The 12,300-nt window shown below is 35.9% G+C and overlaps 1 protein-coding gene across 1 annotated transcript in view; it reads right to left on the bottom strand.

The window, feature by feature from the left end:
• The window catches only part of LOC122078732, an 8,425-nt gene extending 2,748 nt beyond the window's left edge, over nucleotides 1–5,677 (bottom strand). The window contains exon 1 of the mRNA XM_042644834.1: nucleotides 5,259–5,677. Coding sequence (XP_042500768.1) covers nucleotides 5,259–5,492 — 234 coding nt within the window. The 5' untranslated portion in view covers nucleotides 5,493–5,677. The remainder of the gene's footprint in view (nucleotides 1–5,258) is intronic.
• Nucleotides 5,678–12,300: the final 6,623 nt, after the last annotated feature.

Genomic DNA, 12,300 nt, shown 5'->3' with positions numbered 1-12,300 from the left:
AAAAAAAAACATAGAGAACTCTTTTTGATAAGTTTCTTTGTCACAAAATATAGAAGACAGAAATAAATACTAATAATTGTGAGACCACAAAAAAATAAATACTGTTAGGAGACACCCCAAGAAAATTTCTATAAAAAGTGCAAGATAAAAAAATTTACAAAAATAAATAAAGCAATGAAACCAAGGGAAAAAGGTTTCTTCAATTGATTTCCATATGAGCTTGCCCTGTTTTTTTTGCCACATGGAAGAGTGATGTGGCAACTCGAACAATGGATGTCTAGGGTATGATGGGGATTGGCCACATGTTAAATTCCATAATGAAATTTAATACACCCTCTCATATGCAGACATACCCACTCAGCAGTCCAGCGTATGTCCATGAACCCCCAATGTAGTCCCATGCTTACAACTTTTTGGTAGTCCCAGATTTAGCAATTTTCTCATTCTGCCATTTCACAAACTTGGATCGGTCTGAAATTTGACTTGTGAAGAGGCCTTGGGGTACATCAGTCTACAACTTTTCAGCCCCATCTGAAGTGCCACATGCCACTTTATAAAAGAACATTCTGACTGGGACATGCAGCATGCTCCCACAAACCAAATAACAAGAGAAAAAGGATAAAAAAAAATTGGTACAGTCCAGTTAAGAAGACCCCATATTTGGTTCAGAGTGTCAGTGGCACGTGCAGCCCACATTGACCATAGTTGGTTCGACATCCCAGCCAGCCAACACAAATTAAAGAGGAGGTCAAAGCATCACGGCAAGGATGCAAAAGACAAGTCTTACAGTACTGTTCTTTTCCTTTTCTATTTATCTGGGAATAGAAAACTAAAATTGCATGTTATTATTTTCGTAAAGCTACTAATTGGTTTCTCCTGAATTAGAATACCTTAAGAGATTTCTCAGGAAATGCCAGTGACCATTCTAGTTCGAAGATATTACTTCTCCTAAATAATCTTTCCCTCAATCTTAAGTTTAGTTACCATCACTTCCTTGAAATTTTGTATTCTCCCAGCAATTCAATCTAACTTGGGACTAACAAAAACTCAGGTTGCAATTTCATTTCTCTTCTTTCATTATAGGAGGGTTGGACCATTTATGGTGGTTGATGAAGAATACATAATTGATATAGCCTTATAAGCAGCAAGTCTTCTTCTACTAAGAAAGAGGAAGGGTTCATTCACTCAAGGTTTAAGATCTCGCTCTTGCCCCCCCATCTCACTGATCCAAAAAAGAGAGATCTAGCGAGATCTCGCCGAGATCATGTATTTTTTCCCCGGTCAACTTGGTGGTTGGTCACGGTGGCCATATGGCCTTTGTAGCCTCTGAAACTTGATATTTGCCCTATTTTAGGCCTTCTAAACACAATGGAAATATCAGCTTTTAAAAAATCATACCTAAAATGGTACTTTGATTTTGTACCCTATATAAGTAATCTCCGACTCTTCAAACCCTAGGCTAGTATGCTCTATTCCATGATAAACATAATCATAAGAATTTAAAAGACATCATAGATAATTACTTAATTGTTTAAAAATTAACATTGATGACTGATGAGTCACATTCACATACATTCAAAAATTGAAATGACATAAGATAAGCCACAAAGCAACATAAGGCCAGTGTTATATGCATCGTTTATTTAAACAGAAAAATATATTTCCCTCCATGAATCCATAGATTAGTGTTATATGCATCACATATAAAAAAAATTGTAAACCAACAAGTATTGATGATGTTTCCATGAAAAAATGGGTTTGAGAAGATTTTTTATTCTAAAATGGTTCTTGAGAAGAGAAGTAACTCCAAATGTGGATGAGGAGGTAATACTCTCTACTCTTTAAGCTTCAATGAGTGTAGGAATGGAGATCCTCAAGCAAAAGCACCAAATCCCTTGCTCCTTAGTGTTTTTTCTTCAACAAAGTAGAGAGATAGGCGAGACAGAGGTGAGATTTGGCAAGATCTTGGTGAGATCTCGAGAGATTGGTTGAGTTTTTGTACAATTTATATCTCGCCAATTCATCTCATCTCACCTTTTTGAAAAAATGAGATATTAGCGAGATCTTGCTGAGATCTTAAACCATGCATTCACTTGAAATTAACTTTTTTGCTAACCTTCTGAATACATTTTTTAAGACACAAGAGCTCTCAAGGTTGGTAATGTAGACTAGGATACGGGTCTAATCAAGTCTCAGCTTCAGGATCTTTTAATCTAAGAACAACCACATAACCTCCACAATAATCCACAGCAGATTGATATACCAGCAAGAAAAATCAAACCACAGAAAAAAATGATAGTAGTAGCTATAGATCACAATATTCAACACTATCTAACCTAGACTTCAGTAGACCCAATAAGCTAATAACCAGCAATATTAATAAGGTGCAGCAGTCCCAAAACAGTAGCAGAAAATAGCAGAACAGAAATAACAATTCAGAATATCGATTCTGTTAAAATTCTGGCAGATGCATTACAGGACAAAAATCCGAAGATTTTGAATATCTCTATAACATCAGCTTAGAATCAGACCTACTTTGGGTCAATCCATGAGGGAATATAGGGGAACAATCGACCTTAGTTTGGAGACTAATCGATGGCTGGAACTAGCTCCAGCTGAAAAGGCCGACAGGTCCTATTTCAGAATTTTCTGGGCAGAAAAGTTGCAGAATAAATACCTGATTTGTTTGGCAGCAGTAGAACCTTGATAATAAAGCTTGAAAAGAGAAGAATAAAACACTTGAAAGGAACCTCTTGGGCTTCACACAGCAAAGAGTCAATTGGATCAAACACCAATTCCTTCAGCCTTGATCAAACACAAGACAAATCTCCATGACGAAGACAATAGCAGCAACCATTAATTTGTTTTTCAAAAATCATCTAGGCTTTTTAGGAGCCTCCTCTTATTTATTTATAATGTTAATGGGGGAGGGAATTACAAAATAAAAGGTTCCTCAAAAAAGAAACCAAATATTCTCCTAATACAATAGTTACTAAAAACCGCAATTAGAAACTAACTGAAATTAGAAAATAGTTGAAAAAGGAAACTAACTACTAATGACTTGACTCAATTAACAACTTGACTCCTAAGGAAACAAATATAACTCAAATCAAACCCAAAAAAGGAAACTAACTAGTAATCCCGTACTCAATCTTAGAGCCCCCCTTTTAGACCCATAAAAGTGGTCTACTACACTCAAAATACATGGGATCAAAGGCCCAACATGTATGGAACCCAACCCTAAGCTTATTCCTAATAAAACAAGCCTATTTTGGTAATTAATCTGCATCAGTTGGTTTCATCTCTGGCCATCTCTTTTTCCACAAAATTATTGGTCTACTATAAATTCTAACTGCTCATATCCAAGCTGTTGCAGGGTGGTTAAATAGCATTACCAAAATGCACCCTCCATGTTCCTGTCCTTCCCCTTTTATCTCTTTTAAGTTTATGGGAACAGCACTCCTGACTGTTTGTCTGCATTGCCCTGTTTTCTTTTATCGTTGACTTGACTCTACTGGAAAGTACAAATAATATAAGATTAGGAGTTTCAATGAATGAATATCAGCAATATCATCAGTGTTGATCATTATAAATGGTCATATAGTTTGAATATTTTGCTAGCTGCACTGGGATAGAATAAAGTGTTTCCATAGCTTACAGAAAAATCAAGGATATGGATCAATATGATTCTTTCTCTGTTGTTTTCAACAAGTTGACCACTCTTATGTCTTGTCTTTGACAGATCTCTACCGTGGCAGCATCGTGTGGCATGTGTTCAGCATATCTTTCCTTTCTTTAGTACTTGTTTCATAGTGGAGAAGACTTCATTGAAGACTTGACTAATAAATGTCTTTGCTTCTATTCCCAATTTGGTTTCATCCGTCTTGCTTCTTGATGTATCAGTGAAAATGTCTTTGGCAGCAGTTTCAATCTTTTACAAAATGAAAAACTATCTAGGCCAAGGGACTTAACCCTCATATGTAAACTGTCTAGATCTCTCTGTTTCTATTCTTAATTTGGTTTTATGCATCTTGCTTCTCGATATGTAGAATCATATTCTCAGTTAGTTTAAAATGTCTTTGGCAGTTGAAGAAGACATTTTCAATCTTTAGCGAAGTAAGACAACATAAAAACTATCTAAGCCAGGGTATTTAACCATCACTTGTAAGCTAGGAAGGTTCTGAACAGCAACAGCAGCTAAATCAGAACAATATCCTGGAGTTGGGTTGGTCTCACCAGATTTCATAGGTGTGGCATCTTGTCTGCTTGAAAAAGTTGGGACCATGACAGTTGCTCAGATGTTCGAAACATCAGTATTCGTAGGTGTAATCAAGTTGTCTTGGAACAATAGGGATCTTGGATGTTACAATTCCCAGTAACACATTATTTGTCATAAAAATATCTCCTCAGTCTGTTATTCTTTTAGAGATATCTGATCTCTATTGGGTTTCTTTTTCATCCCTCTGTCTTATGAACCCACCCCTCCTTCCCATCCTCTATGTCAACTAAATTAGCATAATTTTCTTCCGTTACTCTGCCCAAGGGACTTTCATTTTCATTGTTTTCTAGCTTCCCATCCCTCCATGGCTCACTTACCACTACCCAAAGGGTAAAGTAACGTAGATAGGTGTTGGCCCCAAACTGGACACCCACCAACCTCCAAAAGTGAAATAAGATATAGGATTGTTCTAAATCTAAAATGGTGTCTTTAGTTACCTGATCTTGGTTTATGATTTGTTTTTGGCTCTAAATTACTTTACATTGCTCTGATCCACCACGATGTATGGAGAACTCAAAACACTTATGTTTCTACAGTAGCGTCAACTATTTGATATAATCTGGAATGATCCTCTAGATCCCTATGGATTGAGTTGGTTGAAATCATTGCCAAACACGAAGGCATCCTCCCCTGTTGTGAGTCAATGGGTAGTAATTTCAGAGAGAAAAATAAGACACTAAAGTCGGAAAAACCTCCTACCCAACAAAATCATATAAAAACCAATTATATATGACGAACTACTCAAGTAAATCAAAGCTCAAACATATGAATCCTTATATGACATAACATTATCGCTAAAATAACCAACAATCAGAACCCGAACCGAAATCCCAATCTAAGTCAGAACATGAAAGATTATCTACCTTGAAAATTCAATCTCTAATGCTAACAATGCAATCATCCAAAAATCAACATACAAATACTCTGAAGTATACAATTTCAAATGCGCGGAGGGGGGGAGAGAGCAAAAGGGATGGACCTTCCTCTTCGGGACTGCCATGAGCTCCATACAGCCACCACTAGAGAAACAGGGAACTTCAGGTTTTGCTTCCAACTCTCGCTCAAAATCAGGTGGAATGGATGGTGTGCCGATCTTATTGTCAATCATCATCCCAAAAGACACAGGTAAAGCAAAATGGCTGCATCTTTTAGAGAATAATCTATAAACCAAACTCCGCATTTCACTTCTTAGAGTTGCTGGCGTAAACAACATTGTTGCAGAAAAAGTAAAGCTCTAAGAACCTCCCAACTTGAGCACCAACGGGCAGAAGAAAGCATAGACAGTATAAGGGTGCATAACTCACCCAGAACAATCCACACTTAACAAACATCCGACACAAACAGAACACAAAAAGAAAAATCAGAACAAGCTGCAACCCCACGTGAGATATCCCCGGGTTTGATTCCGAAACCCTAGTTGACGAAGTCATACGGAGAAACAAGAACACAAATCTAATAAAATTATAAAATTATGGAGGATCGAATTGTACCTTTCACCAAATATGTTGAAGACGATCGATATTGATGAATAATGGTTGTAGGGACCCAAAACTCAGTATTGTGCTACACCCAAAACCCTAAATCACAATGGGTTGTGCCAGCATATCCTTAAACTTGAGAGTGGATCGAACCTGTTCATGCAACTCAATTCTCACTATTTAATCAACCAAATAATTAATTTAGCCCATAAATTCAACAATCTCCCACTTAGGCTACTTTAATTATAAGGATGTCTTTAAATTGGTATGGCCATAGAATCTTACACTAATCACTCTTACTGTGATTCAATTGAAAAATCACTCATATCGAACAACAGCAGAAGATGCACCTCAATGTACGGTATACAACTTTATGTCATTACAAACATAAGTAAGTTTCCCAACACGAATCTATGTGGGATACTATCATAGAAACATTGGCATATCCTCAAATTACACTGTTGTAATTCCATGTAGGTCCTTAACTGTAATATTAACCTTCACTGTGGCAAATTGCCTTTGATCTATAGTTAATATCTAACTGTGGTTTTTCGCCTATAAACTGTGGCAAATATTGCCTTTGAACTATGATAAATATTATCTTAAAATATGGCAAACATTACCTTTTGAACTGTGGCAAAATATTGCCTATAACTAAGACAATTACTGCCTATAAAAGCATTCTCAAATGAAACCATAAACCAAATAATAAAAGAAATAACTGTGCATAATGTAAATGCTAAAACTTAACTATAATTCATCAAACTGTGCCCCAAAACATACAGGCTAAGGTTCAAAACATAAACAAGTATTAAACAAAAACAAAGCTCCCACTAATCAAGCATTTCAAATAACTGAATATAAAGAAATCCTAACTACTTGATGGGACCAATTTTTACTTGCTCTCAATTGCTGGTGATCAGTCTACATCAACCTTTCTTGGCATCATCCTACTTATCAGCCCTAGAATTCTTCATCTTCTTTAACCATTTATTGAAAATAAAATAATCATTCTTCACATATCCTTTCTTATGGCACCAGAAACACTCTATGTTGTTGGTCTTCTCTTCATCCTGAGACTTTTGAGATGTGTCAAGTTATTGAGAGCTCTTAGTCCTATCATATGGCTTGAAGCTTCCTTTGTTGAAAAAATTCTTGTTCCTTCTGCTTGGTCCACTATAAGATCCCTTGTGAAAAGTTGCATGTGCACTCTCAAACATGGTTTGTTTCAATTTTTCTTCCTCTTGAGTGCAAATGGAAATAAACTCATTTAAGCTCCAATCTTCCTTCAATGCAATGTAAGTAGACTGGATAACCTTATACTGACTAGGGAGGGTATTCAGTGCAATGTGAACAATATATTCTTCATCGATCTGTATTCCAAGATCATTAAGTTTACCAGTATCAATAGCTACACCCAAAATGTATTCTCTAACACTCTCATATCTATCATTCCTTGTATTCATTAGTCTGATCATCAATGTGGTTTTCTCAGCTTTCTTGTTGTGTTGAAACCTAACTTTAATAGCATCTAGAAATTCTTTTACAGTATCTTTGATCTCTATGTTCCCATGTATAATTTCAGGAACTGCCTTTTTCAAAACCAGTATGCACTTTCTATTTGCTTTAGTCCATTTCTTAAACTCAGTCATTTTAGCACTTTTGCTTGAGTCTGTGAGAGGCTCAGGTTTAGGCTCCCTAAGTGCCAAGTTTAAGTCATGAAGACCTAAATGCAATTCTAATTCCTCCACCCACTTTTGATAGTTGTTACTAATGAGCATTGGGATGGAAGATACATAACTTAAGGGAATGGTCATCCTACTAGAGCAGTAACAACAACACAATACATGCCAAATTTAAAAATATAAATCATAATATAAATGTATGTAATACCATTAATATATTTTAAATAAGAGTTATAACTAAAACCGTATCCCTATCCTTTGGGACATGAATTAACTGAAGCTCTTATATTATTTTTTTAACTGTGAAAACAATACTAACTATGGAATTCAATCACCTTTGGGCAAAAGAACTCTTAATTCAATTTTTCTTTCTGAAATGTGGATAATTATCCTCAAACCTTGATGACATAACATTTGAAAAAGTATCACCTTTGCTGTTGGGGAAAATACAATCGAACTGAATGTACCACTTTGGTGGGATTCACTCAGTTTTATCATATCTTTCCCATTGGAGATTTAAATCTTTATGTTCAAAATATACGTTTAAATATGTCACTAGGACAACAATAACCATACAAGAATCATAATCATTACTACATTCCTATCTTTTTGGCTAAGAATGCACTGGTCCTCTTACAAATCCATATCTAATGTGAAAAGAACAATAACTTTTGAAATCCCCTCACATTTGGGCTTAGGAACCTTTAGGTTACTGTCATTTTCTTAACTTTGGTGACATCACCTTTGGGCAAATGTCACCTACATTACTGCCCTGTAAAAAACCATGGAATAATAAGATGTACCACTTTAGTGGATTCCACGCAACTCTTTTATACTTTCTTATAAATGCATTATGCAGCCAATCATGTGCGGAAACTTACCCCCAATTTAATTCCAAAATCATCTATTCATCACAAGGTGTTTCAAATATGACATGCAAGTATAAAATATCATTAATTTTCTACTTACGTCATTCATAAATGACTTTTCAATATCATGGGTAATGATAAAGTAGTACATGCATAAACATAAATATATGTGTGAAAACATACACTTGAAGTATTATTTGTACAACCATTGACAAAAATATGGCATAAAGTTGTTATACAACAAAGACAAAATACTATAACTATTCCAAAACAGTTATGGAACACAAAATATGGGTCTCATTTTTCTTGTATTAAAATCAACCCAGTATGTTGAACATACACGCACTGGTCGAACCATAAACAACATTTCAGAGTACATAAATCCATCCTCCCACTGATTCGATCGGTCAAATATTTATCCACAATATCCCAAGTACATAATAAAGTGATATCATGATGACCAACATAATTTTATCATTCATAAGACCTTGGGACTCATAATGAAATTGATTCAACTATGAAAAGCCTCACTAGGCATTATGTGAAGATTGACCATTGCCAAATAAGACTATTTCAAGTGATAAAATTCTTCATAATCTCACAGTGATCAATAACATAGTCATTTTTCAAAACATTAATCCATGCCCTCTTAGTTCTATGAATAAATACAAATATAATAGAAAAATTCATATAAACATGTCATAGAACAAATTAAATCATTGAATGTAACCTGAAACAAGGAATCCAACGCAAAAAATCGAATTTCAATTTGGCCTTAAAATGACCCTTAAAAAGGCATTCAAAGTAGTTTAAATAAAAACCCAAAAAACACAAAAATCCAAACAAGCCTTTATTTATTTATTATTATTTTTTTTAATACTTTCCTGGTCAACACCGGTCAACTCGGGTATTAATGTTGACTCAATCGGTTCAACCATGACTTAATTCATTAGTCCAAATTTGATATGGTCGGTTCGATTTGACTTATGGTTCAAGTGAACTTCTTAGCCCATTATTCCTTTTAACAAAGCATGGGTTTATACTTTATCCCAACATAAGAAACAAATTCAGACATGAGCTTAACCCATCTTAGCCCATTAGTTATATCAAAGACCACCAACCCAAGCCCAATTCGGGTTTCAAATATTCAAGCCCAATTAAAACTATTTTATTGTAACTCAACATCCAATAAGCCCATAAAAAACTTTAAATACAAAAAGCCCATAAAAACATTAAATAAAGAAAAGTCCATCTACTAAATTATGTATATGGGCCAAGCCCATTACGCTTTTAATAAGTCTGAACTGGCTTAGCCCATGTGTTATGTTATAACTTAAAAAATAAAACAATAAATCTAATTCCCATTATATCCTATTACCACTTAACTTTGTCTTTCAAAGCAAAGTGATGGAAATCCTATCTGAGAACTAACAGCCGCCGCCCCTCTTCATCTAAGAATTAATAATCCCCGCTCCTCTACCTCTGTGGTAAAATAGGTCAACGCAGGTCAACCCCAACCCCGGCAAATACCCACCATGTTCCGATGAACTCAACGGGTCAAAAATCAAGAATGCTTCAAGGGGTTGCTGGTTTTGCGGTGCGCGACACCTGCTCCGTGGCATGAGAGTTGAGCATGGTCGGGAATCCGGATGGCAGTTTGTCGTGGGATTTGCAGCTCTGTCTGTGGGCTAGCTTGTTGCAAGCAAATTTCGCAAGCCAGCATTTTTGCCTTGGCTGCGGATTTGCTCGCCGGCACTTTTCTTTTTTTTCTTAAACAAACTCGAGTTGCAAGCACAGAATTTGACGGACAAAAAATAGACCGAACCCCTTCCACGAATGGGAAACCGAAGAGAAGAAAAAAAATCCTCATAGTATCATGCTTGCACCCAACAAGTTGTCGCCAATAGCGATCGGCCAAGATAAAAAATAAAATAAAATAAACATCATGATATGTTCAATTTTTATTTTTATTTTTATTTTTATTTTTGAATTAAAAAATCCAAAATTTTTTTTTTATCAATTGTTGTCCTGTGTTGTTGGCTCTGATACCACCTGTTAGATCTTCCTATGTGTTTGAGTCCGAAACCCTAGTTGACGAAGCCACACAGAAAAACAAGAACACAAATCTAATAAAATTATAAACCTTTCACCAAGTATGTTGAAGATGATCGATGTTGGTCATTCCCACTTTCGCTCTATTGGCTTGGCTATGGATCTTCTACAACCCCTTAGACTTCCTTGGTTCTCTCACTTTAGTGGTAAAGTGGGGAAGAATGAATAATGGCTATAGGGACCAAAACCCAGTATTTATAATATTGTCCTGCACCCAAAACTCAAAACCATAATGGGTTGGGCCAACATATCCCTAAACTTGAGAGTGGATCGAACCGGTTCATGCAACTCAATTCTTACCCATTTAATCAACCCGAATAATTAATTTAGCCCATAAATCCAACACCCCATATAACCATTAATCACATGGTATGTCAAGATTTTGCAAATTCAGCAATCCTTAATCATTTCTTACTTATATGATAATAAAATATAATGCGTCTTGAGTCTTGACTACCAAATATCACATAAGAATCCGCCAATAAGAAAGAACAGTACATTTGACAAGTAGGAAAGTTCAAAAATACAATTTCAATCGAAATTTCAAAAACCCTACAGTGTTACCCAAATCTTGAAATCGTACAGAAGTCCTCAAAATTAAACTGATTAAGGGGCAAGAGTAGGTCAATCATCAAAGAAAAAAGGGCGGAGTAATTAATCACAGATCGAAGAAAATGGAATCCATTTCTACATTTGAAGTAAGATTGACGAAAAGATTACTGTTCAGAGTTCACTAAGAGAGTCTTTAGTTGTCAAATAATGAAAGCAGAAAACTTGGGTTATCTTCAAAAGAGAGAGAGGAGAGAGAGAGAGACTTCCAAATGGTGCCGCCGAGGGGCTAAAGGTCTTCTTCGGATTTTTGAAAAACTCTAGGGAGCTGGGGATGTTATTTCTACACTGCCCGGTATAGAGAACTTTTCTCTACATGGTCCAGTTATTTTATCTATAATGCCACTCAGGAGACAGGAATCAAGATACGTGGAGTCTTTCACCTAAGATAAACCACCATTTGAATAGCATACATAACCTTTACCAAAAAAATTACCCATGCCCCTCCTGTCTCAAACCCCCCCCCCCGGCTCCAATCCATTGGATAACGGCATGCCCAACTGTTGGCGTGATAAGGATCAGCTAAGTAGGATATGTGTTAGTGTGATAAGGATCTGCTGGCAGATAAGGATCAATCTTCTATTCTTAGGAAGAGAATTGTTCCATATTATGGTTGATATTATTCTCATAACACAGCTGATTTGGCTGATTTCATTCCTTTTGTATATTACCCTTGTATGGTATTTTGTGTGTATTCCCTCTATTTATTAAGTAAATTTTCTCTCCCAAGAAGAAAGAAGAATTGGGAGTTTTCCTCCGAGGACTAGGCTTCTAAGGAAAACCAAACCTCGTTACATGCTTGTGTTATTTTTCTTGTGTTCTTCTCTTTAACTTTTACATAGTATCAGAGCATGTTTTCTGATCTGATCAAGTGTTCTTGTCCGCTACATTGCTGAAACCAACGCCTGTGTTGTTGATTTCAAATTGTTGTTCTGGCTGTTGTTCAAGGTTGCTTTCAACCAATTCTGGTCATTCCAGCTAAGTATACATTGCTTCTCATACTTTCTCTCTTCTCTTTGGTTGCTCCTCATGGCTGATATTATTGCGACCAAAGTCACGAATTCTAAGGAAGACTCTCAATTACAAGTCACCTATGGAATTGTTTCATGGTTGAAAATTTAACATTTCCCATCTCCGTGTTTTCGGATGTATTTGTTATGTCCATTCTCCAGCTAGTAAACTTGAGCCTCGGGCACGCAAGTGTATTTTTGTTGGGTATTCCTCTATTAAAAAAGGATTCAAATGTTATGACCCCAGTACAAACCATC

Source organism: Macadamia integrifolia, chromosome 5 (assembly GCF_013358625.1).
Source record: "Macadamia integrifolia cultivar HAES 741 chromosome 5, SCU_Mint_v3, whole genome shotgun sequence".
Lineage (NCBI taxonomy): Eukaryota > Viridiplantae > Streptophyta > Magnoliopsida > Proteales > Proteaceae > Macadamia > Macadamia integrifolia.
Note: the sequence above shows the minus strand (reverse complement) of the source record. Positions and strands in the feature narration are given on the sequence as shown.